Source organism: Heptranchias perlo, chromosome 28, assembly GCF_035084215.1.
Source record: "Heptranchias perlo isolate sHepPer1 chromosome 28, sHepPer1.hap1, whole genome shotgun sequence".
In the NCBI taxonomy this organism is placed as follows: Eukaryota; Metazoa; Chordata; class Chondrichthyes; order Hexanchiformes; family Hexanchidae; genus Heptranchias; species Heptranchias perlo.
Window position 1 is genome coordinate 1843766 of NC_090352.1, and position 23448 is coordinate 1867213.

The 23448-nt window shown below is 39.4% G+C and overlaps 1 protein-coding gene across 2 annotated transcripts in view; it reads left to right on the forward strand.

Annotated features, from left to right (window-relative positions):
- LOC137344772 (protein CASP-like) overlaps positions 1–23448 on the forward strand; it is a 501289-nt gene that overhangs the window by 347775 nt on the left and 130066 nt on the right. The window contains exons 11-15 of one of the 2 annotated variants that reach the window (XM_068007907.1): positions 247–435; positions 1025–1083; positions 9760–9808; positions 12488–12584; positions 13246–13917. In XM_068007907.1, the coding sequence (XP_067864008.1) occupies positions 247–435; positions 1025–1083; positions 9760–9808; positions 12488–12584; positions 13246–13917 (1066 nt within the window). The remainder of the gene's footprint in view (positions 1–246; positions 436–1024; positions 1084–9759; positions 9809–12487; positions 12585–13245; positions 13918–23448) is intronic. The other variant, XM_068007906.1, reaches the window with a different exon arrangement.

Below are 23448 nucleotides of genomic sequence, written 5' to 3' on the forward strand. Positions count from 1 at the left end.
AAATTCCCACCTCTGAAAATTGACAGTATCTTTGCTAATTCATGGTCGTCTCTGAAACCTGAAGGGTCTATAGCATTAGACAAATCTGTTAAGTATTTCTCCTGCCTGAAATGGTCCTGTTTAATATCAATGAATGAAGTATAAAGAATTGACCTTATCCTCCAAAAGTGCAGTATTTAGTATGATTTAAAAACCACTTCAGAAAAGGAACATACAAAACTGGTGCTCTGGGTTCCTGTTTATTAGGAACAAGCTATCGAAGTGCTAACACGATCAAGTCTGGAGGTTGAATTGGCAGCGAAAGACCGTGAGATAATGCAGTTAGTTGAGGACGTGCAGAGGTTACAGGCAAATCTGACCAAACTCCGTGAGACCTCAGCAAGCCAGGTCTCACAGCTAGAGCAGCAGCTGAGTGCAAAGAACAGCACACTCAAGGTAAGAGAATACTTCTCAATTTCTAGATTATAGGCTTTATAAAATTAATGTACTTATGTGGCAAATTTCAGACCATGCTTTTAAACCTGTAATTTTTGATGTATATATATGATTTCATGCCTCACTTGCAAGTCAACAGATTCCTTTTGCATATTTCTAGCTGTACCAGGGTTGCATTTCTTGTTTAAGTTTGACAGACACTAAATCATTAGAGGGATTGGGGTAAGCTGCTACGTAGCGATGTGGTGTGGAGAGTAGCTGATACAGAGGTTCATTGCTGAACAGGGCAAATAACCTCGGGAATTAAAGAATTTGCAGTTCAGGTAGGGAACTATGTAAGCTATGTGTCATTTCAACTGAACAGATGAGAAATTCTTCTTATCTCATTGAAAGATAGGCTTTTAGAAAATAGGGAATATTTTGCATAAGGTTTTTGAGGTTAATCAAGAAGTGATCTTATCTACCTGATGGTGAGTTTTGCAGCATGTTACTTTTTGTGCTGTTGGGCTGAGCACTAAATGACTGCACTGTTTTTAGCTGACTGTTGTGTTTTTATTACATTTTATAAATCATTCTGTCTCTTTTGAAGCAACTAGAGGAAAAGCTAAAAGGACAGTCTGACTATGAAGAGGTTAAAAAAGAGCTGAGGTGAGTGTTGATTCAAGATGTAGTTTCTGTTTTTTGTATATCTTGTTAAAAGTGATGATCTTGGCAAACCATACAAGAAACTTCAGTTGTCATTCACTTGTATTTCTAGAAAACTACTTGGCTTATTTCCCTCTCCTAAGTTGATGGAATCATCTCCCTGGTGGGGAGAATTGTATAATCCAAACCACAGACATCTCCAATAGTTCTATTCCTCAAAGACCTCCCAAGAGTGCACTTGACAAGTGTGGGATGGAACCCCACCTCCATAGTTTCGCCTGTGACCTTCCACAGATGGCTTGGCTAGGACTTGAACATTGTCCTTCAGGGGAGCCCTGAATGTGAACGTCAGTGGAGGGTGGGATTTGATTTGGGGTGTCGTCATCAGGAGGACAGATTTGCACTGTTTTAGCTGCTGGGTCACCTCCTAGAAAATGTATTTCATTTTCATATCAATAAAACTTTGTTTTTGTGGGCCTTACTCATTCCTTTCTTCGCTCAATAGTTCTATTAGATGTGCACCTTTGCCAGAGGCTCTGATAAGCCAGAATTTGGGTAAGGCAGTTTCCAAAACCTTAAAGCTGTATCACCATATGATTATTTATACTATAGAACCATACAGCACAGAAGGAGGCCATACAGCCCATCTTGACTGTGCTGGCTCTTTGAAAGAACTATCCAATTAGTCCTACTCCCATGATCTTTCCCATAACCTTGCAAATTTTTCCATTTCATATATCCAATTCCATTTTGAATCTGCTTCCACTACACTTTCAGGCAGTGCATTCCATCTAACAGAAAAAATGTAACTGACACATCCACCAGAATAGACCACACTTTTTTTTCTTTTGAAGATTGTTTGCAGTAGTATTTATCTTCCTCTTCAGAAACTATTTTTTCCTCCTCATAATCCATTTATAATCTCACTGAAGAGTTCTAGAACATGAGAGATTTACATTTGTTTAAAAAATGAATCTAAACATAAAAAGTAGCCATTGCTTCTGATTCCCAATGTATAGCGTAGAGGTAGGTAAAGGGGTATAGGGAATGGAGTTTTTACAATGTGTGCAGGACTCCTTTATACCCAGTATGTAAAAAGCCCAACAAGAGAGAAAGCACTGCTGGATCTAGTAATGGGAAATGAACCAGAATAGATAAGAGAAGTAAGCATAGGGGAACATCTAGGCAATAGCGATCACAACATAATAAGGGTTAAGATAAAGATTGAGAAAGACGTAAGTAAGACAAAGCCCAAAGTAATTTGGAAAAAAGCTGATTTTAAAGGGAAGAGAATGGAACTAGGGAAAAGAAACTGGAAAAAATTACTGGTAAACTAAGAGATAGAACAGCAGTGGGAAACATTTAAAACAGTGATCAATAGAGCCCAGGAGAAGTATATTCCTTTAAAAAACAAGAACAAACTAGCCAACAATGAAACACCATGGATGAATAAAGAGATAAGGGCAAAATTGAAAGTAAAAAAAAAAGGAATACTCTAAGTAGATAGACAATAAAGGAGAGGATGACAAAAGGGAATACAAAGAGGTTAGGAAAGAAGTAAAAAAACAATTAGGAAGGCAAAGAGAAACTATGAAATTAAATTATCAAGGAATAGAAAAAGAAACAGTGAAGTATTCTACAGACACATAAATAACAAAAAAAGTCAGGATAGGGATAGGGCCACAAATGGATACACACAATAAATTCACAGGTAATGACAGCGAAATGGCAGAAATATTGAATATTTACTTTGCCTCAGTATTTACCAGGGAGACTAACATGGTGGGCATGACATTAGAATGAGAGGTCAAAAAAGATATAAAAACATTTAAGATGGAAAGGGAGGAGATGATTGATAAACTAATCAAACTGAGAGAGGATAAAACCCCTGGTCCGGATGGATAGCATTCACGCATATTAAAGGAAACTAGGGAAGAGATAGTAGAGGCACTATTACATATGTATATAAATTCATTAGTGCCATTAGGGAATAGTGCCAGAGGACTGGCGGACAGCTAATGTGATTTCTGTATTTAAAAGGGAGATAGAACAAGTCCAGGGAACAATAGACCAATTAGCTTAACGTCAATGGTAGAAGAGATAATGGAATCCTTATTCAAAGATATAATAGAAGAACATCTAGAAACCAAAAATATAATAAAGAATAATTCTTTGAAGAAGTAACAAAAAGGGTTGACAGGGGTAATGCAGTAGATGTAATAAATTTGGATTTTCAAAAGGCCTTTGATAAGGTACCGCATAGTAGACTCATGACTAAGGCCAGAGCATGTGGAGTCAAGGGACAAGTAGTGGTATGGATAGCAAACTGGCTACAAAACAGAAAATAGAGAGTAAGGATAAAAGGTAGTTACTCAGACTGGTAAAAGGTGGGAAGTGGTGTTCCACAGGAATCGGTGTTGGGACCACTGTTGTTCACCATTTACATAAACGATTTGGACTTGGGAATTGGAAGTACTATTTCAAAATTTGAGGATGACACCAAATTGGAAGTATAGTTAATACTGAGGACGACTGCCACAAAATACAGGAAGACATTAGAATCATAGAATGGTTACAGCAGAGAAGGAATGCATTCAGCCCATCGAGCCCGTTCCAGCTCCTTGCAAGAGCAATCCAGTTAGTCCCACTCTCCCGCTCTTTCCCCGTTGCCCTGCACATTTTTTCCCTTCAAGTATTTATCCAATTCCTTTTTGATAGCCACGATTGATTCTACTTCCACTACCCTTTCAGGCAGTGCATTCAAGATCATAACTACCCCCTGCTTAAAAAAGACTTTCTTCATGTCGTCTTGGTTCTTTTGCCAATCACCTTAAATCTGTGTCCTCTGGTTGTTGACCCTTCCACCAATGGGAACAGTTTCTCTTTATTTACTTTATTTAAACCCATCATGATTTTGAACACTTCTATCAAATCTCCTCTTAACCTTCTCTTCTTTAAGGAGAACAACCCCAGCTTCTCCAGTCTATCCACGTAACTGAAGTCCCTTATCCCTGGAAACATTCTAGTAAATCTTTTCTGCACCCTCTCTAAGACCTTCACATCCTTCCTAAAGTGTGGTGCCCAAAATTGGACACAATACTCCAGTTGTGGCTGAACCAGTATTTTATAAAGGTTCAACATAACTTCCTTGCTTCTGTAATTTATGCCTCTATTTATAAAGCCCAGGATCCCATATGCTTTTTTAACCACTTTCTCGACCTGACCACCTTCAAAGACTTGTGCCCATATACCCCCAGGTCTCTCTGTACCTGCACCCACTTTAGAATTGTACCATTTAGTTTATATTGCCTCTCCTTATTCTTCCTGCCAAAATGTGTCATGTCGCACTTCTCTGTGTTAAATTTCATCTGCCATGTGTCCGCCCATTCCACCAGCCTGCCTGTGTCCTTTTGAATTCTACAACTATGCTCCTCACTGTTTACTACACTTCCAAGTTTTGTTTCATCTGCAAAATTTGAAATTGTGCCCTGTACACCCAAGTCCAAGTCGTGAATATATATATCAAACAAAGAAGTGGTCCGAGTACCGACCCCTGGGGAACACCACTGTACACCTCCCTCCAGTCCGAAAAACAGCCATTCATCACTGTTTCCTGGCACTTAGCCAATTTGGTATCCGTGCTGCCACTGCCCCTTTTATTCCATGGGCTTCAGTTTTGCTGACAAGCCTATTACGTGGCACTTCACCAAATGCCTTTTGAATGTCCATATACACCACATCAACCGCATTGCCCTCATCAACCCTCTCTGTTACCTCATTAAAAACGGAATCAGGTTAGTTAAACACGATTTGCCTTTAACAATCCCGTGCTGGCTTTCCTTTATTAATCTGCACTTGTCCAAGTGACTATTAATTTTGTCCCGGATTATCGTTTCTAAAAGCTTCCCCACCACCGAGGTTAAACTGACTGGCCTGTAGTTGCTGGGTTTATCCTTACAGCCTTTTTTGAACAAGGGTGTAACATTTGCATTTCTCCAGTCCTCTGGCAACACCCCTGTATCTACAGATGTGTGGAAGATTATGGACAGCACCTCTGCAATTTCCACCCTTACTTCCCTCAGCAACCTAGGATGCATCCCATCCAGACTGGGTGACTTATCTACTTTATGTACAGCCAGCCTTTCTAGTACCTCCTCTTTATCAATGTTTAGCCCATCCAGTATCTCAACTACCTCCTCTTTTACTGTGATCTTGGCAGCATCTTCTTCCTTGATAAAGACAGATGCAAAGTACTCATTTAGTACCTCGGCCATGCCCTCGGCCTCCATCTTAGATCTCCTTTTTGCTCCCTAATCGGCCCCACCCCTTCTCTTACTACCCTTTTTACATGCCTTTGGGATCCCTTCTATGTTAGCCGCCAGTCTATTCTTATACTCTCTCTTTGCCCCTCTTATTTCCTTTTTCACTTCTCCTCTGTATTTTCTATATTCAGCCTGTTTCTCACGGATTATCAACCTGACATCTGTCAAATGCCCCCTTTTTCTGTCTCATCTCACTGTCCAGCTCTTTCGTCATCCAGGGAGCTCTGGCTTTGGTTACCCTACCTTTCCCCCTTGTGGGACATTAATAAACTTGCAGAATGGGCGTGTAATTGGCAAATGAATTTCAATATTTATAAGTATGAGTTGGTACATTTTGGTAGGAAGAATGAGGCGGCCACATACTCCTTGGAAAATAAGAGTATAAATGGGGTAGAGGAGCACAGGGATCTGAGGGTACAGATACACGAATCACTAAAAGTAGTGACACAGGTTAATAAAACCATAAAAAAAGCAAACCAATTCTAGAGGAATAGAATTGAAAAGCAGAGAAATTATGTTAAACTTGTATAGAATCTTGGTTAGATCACACTTGGAGTAATGTGAACAGATCTGGTCTCTACATTGTAAAAAGTATATAGAGGCATTGGAGAAGACGCAAGAAAGATTTGCTAGGATGATACCAGGACTGAGAGGCTATACATATCAGGAAAGATTGAACAGGCTGGGGCTCTTTTCTCTAGAAAAGAGAAGACTGAGGGGTGACCTGATTATGAAAGGGTTCGATAGGGTAGACGTAGAGAAGATGTTTCCACTTGTGGGGGAGACCAGAACTCGGGGCCATAAATATAAGATAGTCACTAATAAATCCAAAGGGAATTCAGGAGAAATTTCTTTATCCAGGCTGTGGTTAGAATGTGGAACTCGCTACCACAAGAAGTAGTTGAGGTGACTAGCATAGATGCATTTAAGGGGAAGCTAGATAAACACATGCTAATAGGGTTAGATGAAGTAAGGAGAGAGGAGGCACGTGTGGAGCATAAACACCAGCATGGACCAGATGGGCCGAAAGTCCTGTTTCTGCGCTGTACCTTCTATGCAATTCCAAGTAGCGCGAGCCATTGTGATTGACAGACTTGAAGTACAGAAGTAAAAAGTAATAACTTTAAATTCAGTTCAAAGAACTTTACCTTTTAATTCATTACAAATGAAATGAATTGACATCTGACTTTTTATGGATTATTTATTTTGGTTAGTACTGAGGATTTCAACAAAAAGAGTTGTACCCTGTAGATTTGAGCAGTATTCTGACAAGCGCAGCAATATATTATAACTAACACTACTCAGCATTTTACTATTTCCAAGCAACAAAGTCTTGAGATGGACTATGGAAAATTTTGAAAGATTTCAGACTCGAGGTTCAATCTTTCCCTATTATGTTACCTTCCATTTTGTACTTTAGTTTGGTTGCTGAAGTGCAAATGGTGTCGCAGAGAGAGGTCTGCTCCCACTGTGATTATATAGCACCACCTGTCCAATAATTCAACAAAGCTACTCTTCTCTTATTGTAAACAATTTTACAACACCAAGTTATAGTCCAGCAATTTTATTTTAAATTCACAAGGAGGAAGCCTCCGAAAGCTTGTGAATTTAAAATAAAATTGCTGGACTATAACTTGGTGTTGTAAAATTGTTTACAATTGTCAACCCCAGTCCATCACCGGCATCTCCACACTCTTCTCTTACTAACAGTTCACTTTCTTGAAGAAGTTAAAATACTGTCATACATGCCAGTCAATGAAACTGTCATTGTGCTCTTTCATGATGTTACTAATTTAAAACTGGTTGGGAGAAAGTCGAAATGCTTCAATGTTTTATCAATTAAAAAGCAAGCATCCTTTCAAAAACAAGAAGCCCCACTGTTCCTAAACTGCCTGAAATCAACTTTCCCTCTAAACATTTTGGTGAAAGGTTTGGAACAGTTCTTGGTGCCTTTTTAACGAAGCAGTTCCCTCTTTGTTACAACCATCCTGAAATTGGTTCTTTCTTGTAGCTGGTCTAGTGGTCTGCACCAGTCACAACATTTTACTTGGAAATGAAGTGCTGCTGTAAAGTGGTGAGATAAGCTGTTCTTAGTATCTGTTAATAGTCTGTCATGATTCTTATCTCCAGAAACATTAATTATTGTAAGACAATTTAAAATCATTTGGAGCAATTTGGCTACTTAATAGGATCCATATTTTCTGACTATTCGTATGACTAGAATTACACATCCCTGCTCTGCTCAATCGAGTATTAACTTCAGTTGAAATGGATTGAGTGGATTCTTGGTGGAGAGCAATAACTAAAAAATCTTACTGGTCAGGCAAATGGAAAAAAAAACTTTAAAGCAGCAGCATATCCAAGTTGGCCCAGATAATAGTTAGTTCTGAAATGTGTAGTGCTTCCACAGAGAGCAAGGTTGTTTAATGTTCAGGTAACAATACCCTATTTATGAAAACAATAACTCTGTGCGATAAGTATAAAAAATATACAGAACCTTAACTTCTGATCTTTCTTGTTTCGTATGCACACAAAAAGAACTGGAATTCTACATCTCTTATTGAAGGAGCTTGCATTTAATTTCTTTCTCAGTGGAAATTTCAGAGATTCTTTCATCGCAAATATGTTAAGTTAGCTTTGGATGTAGACCCGTACCTCCATATTATAAGGAAAACTTAAATTTATATCAGCGTTTGCTTTGAGCAGTTGTGGAATTTTGTACATGTGCAGCATTAATTTTGAGTAAAATATTTGTGTGGTATAGGTGCAGATCATCGATGCTGCATTGGGCAGTGGGCCAGCCTATTGGAGGTGTATTTTGCATCTTAGAATCATATCTTTCAAGTATTTGAAGGTGACTTTGTTACCTAATTTGAAACAGTGTTGGTATGTCTATGTTCTTTGGATGAAGACATGATTTTTGAATTTGGGTAGAGAATGAAGAGTCCTCATGCTATTTGTTTAGCTAGATAAGAAGGTGGTGCGTTGTGCACATGTGCATGCCGAACCCAAGATTGCATGTGTTTAAATCGTTTCTGGGAGCTAAAAAAGTTTCCCATATAAAACTAAACTTCATTAAAATTAAGTTCTGTAGGTTGGTGTTTGCATTGTTGCTATTGAAGTGAAGATTTAGAATGTGAGGTGCTATTTTTAAGAGTAAATTGCCTTTAAAGAAACTAAGTTGTATGCACACTGTATTTACTGCGAGGAAAGTGTGACAACAGAAAAAATGAGTGAGTCCTTGAACACTTGCCTTATGAAGCTGCAGCACAAGCACACTGGGACACCTTTGTGTTAATCCAGTTATTTTTATTAACCAAACTGTGCAAGATGTACAAGGACTGAGCAGATGTTCCCTTTAATGAATGTCCTCATTAATGGGATGGCAGCTAATAGTGTTGTCTGCTATAATTGCAAGATGGTCGAAAGTGTGTTTATAGAAAAGCTGTCAAGGTGTCAGAGAAAACAGTTAAAACGGGGTAATTTTCATTATCAAAATCTCCTTTTTTATTTTTACCCTGTATCTACGACAGATCAAACCATAAGTTGATGCTTAATGTGCTATAAACCTTTATGGTGAACAATAGCAACTTGCATTTATTTAGTGACTTTAAGCTAGTAAAATGTCCCAAGCTGCTTTACAGGAGCACAGATAGTTCTTTCCCTTTTAAATTGAGACATTTCTAGGAAGCCACATCATGCCACGTTTGAAGCATTCACTCTGGTTTCATGTTTGGTGCATTAAGACTGTTTGTTGCAGATAATAGTTCTGAAATTATGGCAGTGTGAAGATTGGTTCCTTCATTCTCTACTGAGACATGGACAGTATTTGTCATAGTAATGTCCTGATTAGAATACACAGTAATGGTACATTTTTATTTTAACAAATAATTCATTGCAGATTGAGACAGTTCACAGTCGTAACCGATCTGACATGTATAACCCCTAAAGCATTGCAAGCTTCACAATCAGCACGGGGGGTTTGAAAGCTTTTGACAGCTTAAAATGTTACATTCTTATTAACCTTTATATTTGCCCTCTAAAAACCCTTATGGAATTGCATATGCAGCAACCTGGTTGACTTTTTAACATTACTTTGCGGCTCGGATAGTTATGTTGAAATATTTATTGGTGAAACGAAAAGCTTTAGCTATAACATTGTACAGTGATGACATTGCCAGTTTAAGTATTTCTTCTGTGTATTGACACCTGGAAGTGCAGTGTTACTGCTGCTAGTATTCTGGATAAATTGGAATACGTGGAGGTGAATGGGGGAATTTGTTTTGCAGTAATTGCTTGTGCCAATGCAAGAATATTATTAAAGAATAACCCACCCCCTTTTCCCCCCTATTCCCAGTATCTTGAAGTCCATGGAATTTGTACCATCGGAAGGATCTGGATCACAGGTACGTTCTGTTTAAATCTAATAATTTTCTGTACTTGATGATGTATAAATTCCAATTTATCATGAGGAATATTGTAGGATACAATGCAGATAGTATATAAGTGTCATCCATCAATATAATGAATTATGGTAGAGGTTCTGAAATTCCTGGGGGAAGATTTGCACGTAGAAAATGACAAACTCTTTAGTAATAGATTTGAAACTTTAAGGATCAGAGTTTTGGACAAGTAACTCACCCTGCAGTTTTCATAACTGGATTTTGTTTTGCTTTATTAACGATGGCTTTATGTGTACACCAATGTTGCTTGGGTGTAACTCCGTCAATCCCCCAGTACTGTTAAAGCCAGTCAATCCAATGCACTGCAGAGGCATAAACTACAACATATAACAGTTTCCATTAAAGAGTATATGTGTACCAAATAAAAAGTTCATTTGAAACATTTTGTTTTATTTTAGTAATCATTCATGCCTATGACTTACTAATACTTCAGTAATATATTTGTATTGGTATTTAAAAAAAATGCTTTTTAAATTTTACAGAAAAAGCTGCAGCTGGAATAATTTGCAATCATGTATAATGCTGTAACCCTACTTTGTGATGGGACAGCTTGGGAAATTTACAGCAAATTGCTTTAGCAAATATTTGTGCATTTTAAAAGCGGCATAGACACCAAATAATTTTACATTATAGGAATGCAATGCCTTGGCATAGAGTTGCAGAGCATATGTGTACGTAGTATCCTATTACAATAATTTGAAAGCGTAACCAAGTGTGACTTTAGTTTTGCCTTTACATGTCTGGTACCAGTATATGCAGTATCTTTACCATTACTGACACATGCTTTGTACCTATCACTAGTATTTATAATAACTCATTGAAGTGTAATATGAACGTGCTCATCATGTGCTTTGAGTATTCTTTCACTTAATATTAAATCAAAATGACAGGAGGGAATTATAAATCCCACACAAGTTGAATATTATCCTTTTAAATGTTAATGGTAATCTGTTTTGAAAGTATAACTATCTTTTCTTTACAAGTTGTACTTTTACGGATTGATCCCTTGCACCTGAGAAGATGAAAGTCTTTCTTTTACCTCTCGCATGTCTAGAACATAACATGTCATCAGCTGGTGCCTTAATCAGAGAACATAATGTGCCATTTCATTGCTTTGAACAGAATTTCAAGGAAATATAAAAGCTACGCTGGGGACAGGAGCCTATGGGGGGAGCTGGCATCTTTAGAATGGGGGCGGAGTCACTAAGACAGGAGTATCTTTGTTGCTTTACAGTTCATGAGCTACAAACCGTGAGTTAGGATAATGAGGGGTGTGGGTGTGGAGAGAATTAGATCATGGCATTCCAGTTCTCCTTATTTACTGTTCTTACTGGTAACATTGAAATTATAGCAACAGTTTTTGATTGATGGTCAAATTTATGGGGGTTTTGTAGATTTTTTGATAGAATTTATCTTTAGTAAGAAACTACTTTAATTATCATGAATGAGATGTGATAATCTAGAGAACATCTCCTCATCATTTAAAGTAATTTATCAAAAAAGTAGAAAGCACTGGTAAATGTCTACATTAATGCATAATTTATAGTGCAATATAAATAGTCCATAGCATTTTGCCACTACACTAATATTGCAAAGAGTAATCCATTTCTTAATCTAAAAGCCAACATTTTATGATCATACATGTCAGTTTCATCATGCTTAGTGTAAAATTGGTGTTAAATCTAATTATAGTATTAAGTCACGATTGAAATCTTTGATGCAAATCATGTTAGTTTTTTTTTCCAAATCTGAAATTGCCGATTTATGACGGTGTTAAAGTTGACTGTAAACCTTGAGACTGTAGCAGTACTCCTGTATCAAGTCTGTAAAAATAAGCTAATCCTTTGACGGCAGGCTAAAATTACAATGCCCCTTACCCATCTCACACACACAAACTTTTAAACCCCTCTCCTTGCCAGATCCTTGGTGAATAGAATTCAAATAACAGCAAAAACATCAAATCCCACCTAGGAAGAAGACAGAGGGTTGGATTTTAGGGTTAGAAACAAAAGTCATTCTTAGGGTGTAAGGGTGATTATTATGGGACTATATGAGGTGTACTTGGGGCATGGAGGAAAGGGGTAAAAGGGTTCTCCTCCTGGACTGCAGGATTACCTAGCATATCATGTTCTCACTGTGGTTGGTAATACTGAACATTTTTAGAATATTAATTTTTTTGTGTTGTTGGGGGGGGGGCGGGTGTGTGGGGAGAAAGAGAGAGAGAGAGAGAGAGAGAGAGATGGAGCAGAAATCTTGCTTCCTTGCCTGAAACTTTAAAAGATTGAAAGCTTGTACAGGCTTGTAAGCTTGTTTTATAAAACCTTTTTTTATCTGCCAAAGGAGGAGAATGTGCATTTGTTTCATCACAACGAGATAATGCACATTTAAACATGATTTACATCATTTCATCCTGTGTGCTTGTCAATAAACAAAAAGGTTTGTCAGACACTTTATAAAGACGGTGTGCCTTTAAAGGACTTCTGCACTGTAAGAGGTTGCCTTGGGCTACATGTCTGCCGTTAATTTTGATTCCTGATGAATCCTTGATTAAGCAAGATGAGTACTGAAATATCACACGTTTAACATTAAGTAAATCTGACTACATTACTGTTGCTTTATCAGGACACATCCAAAACCCTAGAGGTACTTCTGCTGGAGAAGAACCGCTCATTGCAATCTGAAAATGCAACTCTGCGTATCACCAACAGTGACCTTAGCGGTAGGTCTTTGTGTTTGGAGCTTATATAACTGTGCTTGGGGAGTGTGAGAAACAGATCCTGAGCTCAAAGCCTGCACTAGTGCATGGCATCAAGATTAATGTGTATTACACCCTCCTAAAGCACTAAATTGTGTTTGTGTATTTGTACAGACTGGGTAATAGGAAGAAGCTTTTAGACCTTGGAGACAGTGGTTTAAAAAAAGAACAGATTTTTGCCTGAATTTTATCTCGATGAATTTGGGTACATAAGCTGTGTTTTTTCTCATTGGTTTATGTCTGAGTATATATTCAATAGCGATTACAGTATTTAATTAAATGTAATTAATGTCATTTTGTATTTGCTGCAATTATCTCTCTGGGTAGGGTTTTATATCTTTTAAACTAACACATTGCCTGACTGTGGCACTTATACAAAGTAAATGTTTGGTACGGGCTGCTTAAATGCTTGTCAGGGATTCTCCAGGCTGCCATTTACAAGAAAGGTACAAACAACAAATGCATGACATCTGTCTTTGGGGGCTAGTCTGGCATATTCAAATTTGACCAATCGCGTCAGCAGAAAAGCCCTTTTTAAACCTGCAATTTTGGGCTAAACTTTGCTATTTTTCATGGTTTTACTTTTCACTCCCCCATAATGCATTGTGTTTGACCTTTCTTGTAGGGTCAGCTGGGAGAAATGGGAAAGACCGACCTGAGAGTCTGCGCCCTTCGACCTCACCATCCTCCCCTCCCTCTAAGTTGCTGCGCAACGCGAATGAGCAGGCTTCCAGTGCTAACGGTACGCACCAATTCTCACCGACGGTTTTAGGTCAAGATTTTTACAACTCATCATTGACAAGCTCCCCGTTCCCCCTGGCCTCTGCAGGGAAATTTGCACTAAACTCGCTTCTTCAGCGGCAGCTAATGCAGTCCTTCTACTCCAAGGCAATGCAGGATGCGGGAAGCACAACCATGCTTTTTCCAACAGGTCCCTACAGCACAAACTCCATATCGTCCCCAAGCCCCATCCAGCAGAGCTCTGACCTGAACGGAATGATCCCTTCACCCAGCCAGTCAGAGAGCGCTGGAAGCATATCTGAGGGCGAAGAGCTGGACACAGCGGAAATTGCACGGCAAGTTAAAGAGCAGCTGATCAAGCACAATATTGGCCAACGGATATTTGGACATTATGTACTGGGGTTGTCTCAAGGCTCTGTAAGTGAGATACTGGCCAGGCCCAAACCATGGAATAAGCTGACTGTTCGAGGGAAGGAGCCTTTTCACAAGATGAAGCAGTTCCTGTCAGATGAACAGAACATTCTAGCCCTGCGGAGCATCCAGGGCAGGCAAAGAGGTGGGTGATGGATTTTACCTCCTTCATTATAAATATCTTAAAAGACAGTATTCCTTCAGTTGTCCTATCTCGTCTAGAAAAAATACAACTTAAAAATGATTTTGGCAGTCTGGTATTGGCTGCTCCAAACAGGGGAGATAGAACAAATGAGGGGAGGCCAAACTTGAGGAAGAAATTGTGGGGGAGGGAAATGGAAAAAAAGAAGCAAGAAAGCTAGATTTTTTTACATTAGTTTCTTCTTAATTTCTTATAAATTTTGACAACAGCTCTTCACTATAATCCAACACACCACAGGTCTTCAAGTACTGTGTTGTTTATGGAACTATTGCTAAGAGAGAAATGATATTAACGCCTCTATGGCTGCTCCCCTGATAGGGTTAGTGGTTAACTGTGGTGCCAAGTGTAGTACTGAGTAGTGTGCAAAAGGATGTTCCCTGGTCAGTTCTGAGTTCGCTGATCTCAGCGGGACTGTAACAGGTGACATGAGGAAAAACTTTTTTTTTTACACAGTGAGTGGTTGTGACCTGGAATGCACTGCCCAAGAGTATGGTTGAGGCAGATTCAAACATGGCCTTCAAAAGGGAACTGGATAATTACTTGAAAGGAGAACATTTGCAGGGCTACGGGGATAGGGCAGAGGAGTGGAACTAGCTGGATTGCTCTTGCATAGAGCTGGCATGGACTTGATGGGCCGAATGGCCTCCTTCCGTGCTGTAACCTTTCTATGATTCTAGATGGCCTCACTGGCCTTAGGCTGGGAAAATGGAAAATAACACCCAGGATTCCTGCATATTGCTACCCTCAATGTTGGGTGAGGACAGGATTAAGCCTCCATTGTGTAGGCTCACACATGAGGTCTGCTGGTGCCTGAGAAGTCATACCCACCCATGAGTCAGCACCTACTGTGCTGAGGGAGGGATACATTGGAAGGTACTCTTCTCTGCAAGTTGGCTTGGTGCATTAGAGAAAGGAACCGCTGCACACTTAAATCAAATCAAAACAGACTAGAATGGACAACATGGCTGCTTTTTATTTCCACAATGAATTATCATGTGATACTCTAGCTGAATTTTTCTGAGGACCCAGTACAACTTATTGATAAGCTTTCTGTGACAGCTACAGAAAATAGTTTTTATTTTGAAAATTGCAACTCAAAATTTTAATCGGCCTACTAAAAGGAATACTGTGTCTTTAAGTTACCATATTGATATTGCAATGTGATTGTAGTTTGCAGAGTTATGGAATGCAACACAGCTCTTATTTCCATACATCAGCATAGTCATTTTAATACATTTCCAGAATTAATGTTTTTGGGGAGGGGAATGTTGACTTTTGTCAGTGGTATTTCCTTTCAGTATTGGAAGTATCTGAGAACCTGTCCATTTATATCACCCATAACTTCCTAGCACCATTGAATTAACTGTGATGCATACTCTACAGACCCTACACAGACACCCTGTTATCTTTTCTTGTGATATACCTTTACCTGACACAAGATTTATAAAATTAATTGAAAAAACTCTTACTCCAGTGAAAGCACAGTGATGACTTTATTGTAATACACTATGGCTGAAGCCTCAGGGTGTGTTGTTTATTTGTGGACTAACTAATCCAGGTTCTGCTGATCTCATTGCCACCAAATGTACTCGTATTCACAGGATATTCTGATGCAGTTTCAGATCTTGCAGTTCGTCTGCAAATTAAATCATAGTCTCAACGTGCAGTAACAGGTACAAAATACTGCAGCACTACAGTGCTCCCCCTTGTAAACTTTTCATTCGAAAACAATTACATTAAACAGGGCGAGTAGGCTTCCTGTAGTTCAGCTTGTTTATGCAGTGAGTCGCTGAACCATAAAAGTCCCAGGTTCAATCACCAATGTGGTGAATTAACTGGTCTGAAGCAGAGCAGCGAGGAGCCTTAGTATCCCTGGGTTAGGAAAGGGAAGTGGTCAGGGTTTCTGCTCCTGATTGTTATCCAGCAACACCTGCTGGAAATCTGGGGAATGTGGGTGAAGCAGGTTCAGGCTCAGCTAATGTTTCTCCCTCTGCCATCTCTGTCAAATGCTTATCGACACTTGCTGTCAAAGCTCACACATGAATAATGGTCAATGAGTGAGCTACCCAAGGGCGACAGGTGCCCGTGGAACCGTACCCAGCTACAGGTCATCGCTTTCAGGGGAGGAGAAGGGGTGGGAGATGGGGAGGAAACTGGCAAGGCAAATAGGATAAGGAAGGATTGTTTGCTGTCTGGGGATAGTGTGTGCTGAGCAAAAAGCTGAGGTTTTATTTGTTCTCTGTCAGCGCTGTATAGCACACAGCTTTTGTTATTTTCTCTGCGTCGTTACATCAGGTAGGGGAGCTGAGGCACCATATTCTGTTGACTACCTGCTACTGCTGAGCATCAGGCAGATTAGATTGTAAACCAGCTATACTTCAGTATGTTGAATATATTGTTACCAGTGGTACGGTGTAGGGATTAGTACAGATGATCTTCCTCTCATGGTATGCTTCTCCATAACTGAGTGCCTGTAAAGAATTAAGCAAAAGACCATGACTTTCTGACTGGTACACGATTCCGGCCGTTCTAATACGCCCGATGCCATTTTGATTCTTGCCAATAATCTGCTCCTCTTCCAGCATGCTGTGTAATGTCATACCTTCTCATTCATGCTTAGTTTAAAGTGTCTGACAGAGAGGGAAAAGTATGAATGAAGCACTGACATTGACTTCCAGTCAGTGATGTGTGGACGTAGTTGCTACGTTTATAGTAGGTGTCCTGAGTAATACTAATCTGGAATTAAATTCTTGTCTTGCATTGATTAAAACCAATTAGGAAATACAGATCTGTTTGATGCATTCTCTGAAACCTGATCTCAGTACCAATCCTGGTTTAACTGTGAATGATTTCTTCTCTTGAAAAATTAACACACATTTTAAATATGTAGAAAGCCTGTTCTGCCCCATTTTTTTCTGTTTCACTCCCAAATTGCGCAGTACAATCCTGTTCCTTCGGAAGGTAGCTTTATGTTTCACTAAATCAAAAGCAAAATACGGTGGATGCTGGAAATCTCAATAAAAACAGAAAATGCTGGAAGTACTCAGCAAGTCAGGCAGTGCCTGTGGAGAAAGAAACAGTGTTAATGTTTCAGGTCGATGACCGTAGTTCGTTCAGAATTTCCATCTTCCATTGACATCCCCATCCGGTTATTTCCCGCCTTTCAACTGGTCTTCTGTTCATTTCAAAAAAGTTGCTCTACTTGGTAGCAGCAGCTCTGTAACCATTGATGAAGTGAAAAAGTAAAACATAGACAGATAAAAATAAAAACATTGCAAATTCTGAAAAAATGGAATAAAATCTGGAAGGGTTCTATTTCCCCGTTCCGTAGGCATGTGAAGAGACGAGGCTGTAATGTTTCAGGCAGAAATGCTTCATCGGATAAGACAGTTGAATATAAAATGGCTTAAAACTTTCTTTTTAAAGGGAGGTAAATTTAAAAAAAAAGAAATAAAGCATGTCTTTAAAAGAAGGTAAAACCAAGAAAATACATAAGGAGCTGATAATGAAAAAGCAAATTATAAACAGCAGACAAGAAAAGACAAAGCCTCATGACCAGGGTAGTTGGGTGCAACGAGCCAACGATGGAGGCAGTCCAGATCCCAAGTATTGCAACAATTGTCACAACTAAATCATCTTTAGCAATTGTGGACACTGCACCTTCTGGTTTCTCCTGACTGAAACAGAGATAAATAATTGATTGGATTTATAAATATACGGCCTCTGGTATGTTTCTTCCTCGTCTCATACACAAACACAGCTGTGTGCACTTGACAGTCTTAAAGTTGCTGTGTAGAGAAGCATGGTATTTAATTGTCAAAGACATCAGTAGAGCATTGACTCACAGTAAGGTGCCGTGTGACCTCTGCTGGATTTGTTGTACTTTTCTGAGTTTAGAGTTTTTCTTGTTGAAAGTCGGTACAAGTATTGATATTGATTATAGCAACAGGGGGTTTGTGAATAGAACAAATCCAGAATTGAAAAGACAGAGCTCCTCATTTAGCACAGACACTGTTAACGCTGAGTGCTCTGACTGTACTTCAGGTAATGATTTTCTGATCTAGTATCGAAACGAGCTGCATGATCTGAGAAAGCATTCTTTCACTAAGGAAAAGTGTGTTGAGTCCAAGGAGCATCTGAGAGAAATTCCACCGATCCAATTTATCTACAGAAATGTGTTTGTTTCATCGTCTGTGGCAATGTAGTTAATTTTAACCTAGACTCTTAACACGTTTCTTCAGAAACGTCACCATCTCCTCCCTCCTTTTGTAGATACCATTCTTACCAGTTTATTCTTGGATACAATTATGCTTCACGGGGTTATATATTTTCTTGTCAATTCCTATCAAACATTGAAGTATTTTATTTTCTATAAATGCAGAACTTGTGCTGTGAGGAAGGTCAGTGATGGAGGGAACCTGCCAGAGGCGTATAATAATGTAAAAACATCTTACCAGAAAATTAGTGGATGCACTTGAGTAGTCCACTAATGCAGAAGTGTTACTTTCAGATACAAACACTGGTTGTTACAGAGTGAGGCAACGTTAAGGTAGATGCTGCACAAGGTATTTGAGGGGAAATTTCCATTGTAAAGAGGGCAAAATATAGTGGCATGTACCAAGATATACCAAGGCTTATCTTAGATTATCATGGTAATACTAGGCCATTGCAATTGAGATAAATGATTGGAAAATTTGTTTACACAAATGTAACATGTTTTAAAAATTGAACAACCTTTATACAGGTTAGAAAAAGGTAATGAAAATGAAATCATCGTTTGGAGAATAAGGAGGCTACTGACATCATGATTACTGACGCGCACGCAAGTTTAAGATTTTTGTGCTATCACGAATCCTATAACGACATCTCTGCCGTGTGGCTCAACTGCTCTTTCCCCCCTCCCCCCAGCAAAAGAATCCATTAAAACAATCCAGTGACAGTCTATATTGTGTGTGCTCCATTATATAGCGCGCTAGGTCACTGTAAAGAGGAAAAAAAACACTCCCCCTTGTTTTTTATTCTTATCGAAACTTGTTTTTTAACAGAGGTTCCAGGCCAGAACATACAAAGAATGTTGCAGGAAGTAAAGAAACGAAGATATGGTTCAGAAGGTAGGTCCTAGGACGTTCTGTTAATTACAGCCAATAGGATTCATTTAAACATAGTACCTTTACAAAACACAAGTTATGTGGTCTGATACTGGCCTGGAATCTGCTGCAAAACAGATAATGTAAGTATAAAAACCAAGGCGTTAACACCTTAAAGCTGCAATGAGCAACAATTTGATGCTTGTAATTAAAATTTATTTTTGAGCACATTCATTCTCCCCAAACTGCATTTTAATACACTCCTAATTGCTAGTTGTTTGTTTTAAACACTTCATTTGAACATCATCTGCAACTATTTGTAAATTCAGAAAAAGGGATCATTTTGGTGATGTGACTGAAATAGCTAGTTAAGTGATTCAGTAGCTGCTGGAGGTTACTGTGACTGATGGGGAGTCTGTGTGTGTCCCTTTTGACAAATAGTTGAAATTGAGCACAGTGGAAGCTGCAGGTTTTACCTCTCAAAATCTGGAGTTGTTCAGAGAGAAAGAGAGAGATGAGTGTATTCAAATAAATTAGATTTAAAGGGCATTGCAGCTTTAAGTGATGGCTGACGTACATTGACAGTTTTGACTTAATGAAGCTCATGGTTGTGAATTACTTCTGTGGGTTTGTTACCAGCAATAGTCACAAGACTGGAATGTTCTTTGTTGGCTGACCCACAGGTTGTCTGGAATGTTGTTGACCAATTAAAGTGTTTCTAATTGTTGATCACCCTGGAGGAAATGAGTACAAAGTAGTGTGAGTACTTTCCGCAGAGAAACATGGCCAGTTTGGTCAATGTGAAATATTGGTTGTGTAGCTCGGGAAATTCAGACCATTTTGCACATTCTAGTCAGCTCCCTGATCACAGCATTAGAGTGAAGAGATAGACTGAAATGGAGAATTCAATCCTGTGAAGGCCAAGTGATATCTTTGGAAAACTTCAAACTCAAATATTTATTATAATTGTTCTTAGCCTTAGCAGTAGTTCTGACTTTCTGACTAAGTCACTGGATGTGTTTTTATTAGCAGTAAGGTCTCTATATTTTGTTTAAACAAAAGGTAACAAATTCTCATTGACTTTTACTGAAATATGAGCAGGATAGAACCAACTTGTCTAGGTCAAATTAGTTATGCGTTTATATCAAGTATTTGATTATAACACTATATTTTCCTAATGTAGAAGCAAGGAACTGGACTGTAATTTTCTACAAATCACTGGTTGCCACATTTTCTGAAAAAATAACAGTGACTGCACCTCAAAAGTAATTCATTGTGTATGAAATGCTTCGGAACGTCCCGAGAATGTGAGAAGTGCTATCTAAGTACAAGGTCTTTATACTGAATCCTTAATTTGACTGAAGTTTAGCTCAGATTTCTGGGAAATGAACAGTTTGTGTACCTTCATTGTGGTTTTCCTGGGGCCTGTGCTGTTATTTTTGTCAAATCTACTGTGACATCACAGTCTATGTCAAACTGGAATGGGAATTGGAATGGATCACAGTGTGGACATGGCAATGAGAGCGCTGTATTCAGGATGAAGGAGATCTGTAAGCTGTCGGAGGGAGCAGGTAAAATTCACAAGTAACAAGAAAATCTACATTGGCACAGTATAAATGTTTGTAATTTTCAGTAGTACTTCATGCTGTTTTAGAATGTTGGATAAAAGGATTACAAGGGTCTTGCAACCCTATTATATGGTAGGCATTTGCAGACATGCTCTAAAATTGTATATGATGCTGATTAAACCCATCATAATCATCGTAAAGTTGTAATGAAAGCCCTAGGATCACAGCATCATGAGCAGCTCTAGCAGTAGAACAGAAAACTGCCAACTGGTGACCTAGAATCTCCAGTTGGATGGACAGTGGAGGCCATCTCTTTCTAATGGGTGAACTTCAACAGTTCTTGTTTGGAACCGTGGATGGAAAGCTTGTAGGAGTAGCAGTGTCTTTTAGTGAGAGAGGATGAACAGAGAACGACTACAAAATATACCTCCTTTTAGATAATACCGATGACATGCTGAGTTCTGTGCCTGAGGCTATCTTGTGCCTTCCTGCCCCTCATAGCTCAATGAGGACAACTGGGAGGCAGAAAGTAGTGATTCTTTTTGACAAAGCAGTCTCTTATAGCTGATAAGATTCTTCCACATATATGAGATACATTTTAAATGTTTTCTTTCTCTTTTGATAAAATAACCAAGTTTTGGCTTACAACGGTTGGCTAAAATCACTGAAACACCTGTGAATATGGCCGTATTGCTGCAGTATCCAGATTCTGCGCAGTGAATGTGATATCATTGTTCACTTGATGTGCACATTGCAGACTCTATCCGAAGACCATTCCTTTCAGCAGGACCAACATCTCCTGATTATTATTATTAGTAATGTTCACACGTTTGTAAAGTTCCTCACATACAAAGAAACTCTTGAGTGTTTTACAGGATCTTTAGGAGGCCTTTGAAGGCAGGAAGAGATACTGAGAGAGAGGGAGTTTCACTGGATGGAGACATAGTGATAGCTAGATGGAGAGGAGGGAGCACGGAATGAGAACTAGGCCTTTTTCAGAGGAGCAGAGGGTACGTGCAGGAACATATGACTGGAGGAGATCTCGGGGGGTCGAAAGGCATGAGGCCACGGCAGTGAGGGCAAAATGTTTAGTAATGTCTCTGGGGAACGGGATTGTGGGCTTGGCAAGGATGTGATGCAGATGAGAGCACAGATGAGTGGAGAGTGGAAGTAGGAAGGCTGTAAGGAGAGTCGTGAAGAAGTCCAGCCTTGTTGCTGTTAATTAAAGTTCAGTAAGTCTAGGAAATATAATCCGTCCCCTTAGCACAGAATTACTAATGTTGCTGGTAATTTTGATTATAGTCCAAGCAGTTTGGATTTGTATCAGGAAACCTTTCTATCATCTGTCTAAACAACAAATGTAATCCCATGCTACGCACTCTAAAAATTGACATCTTTTTTTTAAAAAACCCTGTCACAGCCACAAAATGGCAATCCAGACTACTGAAGCCAAATAAAACTGAGATGATAGTAATGTGACATATGAGATGCACAACATTCTATCCCCCTCGTCTCTCAAGTGACACGAGCCCAGTACGTTAATCTCATATTGATTTCCTGCTACTTCTTTTTTTATTTGACATAATTTGATGTGACTCATTGCATTCAATTTTCATTTCTGACACATTTAATTTAGATATACTGTTGTTAGCAGCACTGTAATTCTGTTTAATGGGACACAGTTATGATCCTTTCTCAGTGTAAATCTGTCCTGCTACATGTTTTTTGTTTTCTAACATCTGATGCTAAATCTCTGATACCGAGGTCTATTAAGCTAGTCTCAGCTCAGATTTGCACATTGAACACATCAGTGTGTTCGACTAATACTCCTGCTTTGGTGATAACACGCACTAGCATCTGTGGCCTTGATTGCACCTTTGGTGTACACATGATTTTTATTTTACCGTGCCATCAATATGCTTAAACTGACGTTCGTTCCTCGTTTTACCTTTCATTTCGCTCTGAGAGGGGCCCGTGCGGCTGTTTATGATGCCTCAGAGTGCTGTGTAGGCTCCAGAAAATTTTGGAACCAGTCCACACATCCTCCTTTTGGTGGTCTGCAACTTCTTCATTAGTGAGGAGAAAAGTATATTCGTCAGTGACTAATTCCTGAAAACTGAGCCATGCACACCAAGAAGGTCTCCCGGTGTGATTCCTGGTCTCCCGGTGTGATTCCTGGTCTCCCGGTGTGATTCCTGGTCTCCCGGTGTGATCCCTGGTCTCCCGGTGTGATCCCTGGTCTCCCGGTGTGCTCCCTGGTCTATGCTGAGCTGACCTCTCAGCGGAAACAGCAGTGGGGGAAGTCCAGTTAGTTGCAGTGTCTCTGAGTTAGGGAAGTGTTCCTATGCCCGATCGCTATCCAGTGACCCTTCTGGAGAACGCACTTGTGTGGACATTGCTGGAAGCAATATTGGGCTCAGCTGTGATGCCCCTGTGGGTGAATAGCCTGCCAGTGCTCACTGTGTGAGATCATATGTGAAGTATTGACACGAGTGAGGCATTGAAGAAAGAAAGAAAATAGGGAAAGAGGGCAGCCTAGTAATTTGTGGAGTGACTAAAGTTGGATCTGGGCACCTGAAATTTGAAAAGACCAAATATCACAAGCTTGATAGTACATTATGTCGGTGTATGGAAGAGAGACCCGTGTGCACCTGTACTTTCCCACATGCCAAGCATTCACTATCAAGGAATTAACTTCTTCCCCATATACAGGGACAGAAAATCAGTGTACTCCCTTGATAGAGTGCGTGACATGTAGAAACTGCAGGCGTGAACACGTAACTTAGTAGTGCACACATTGGCACACTGTACCATTGCAT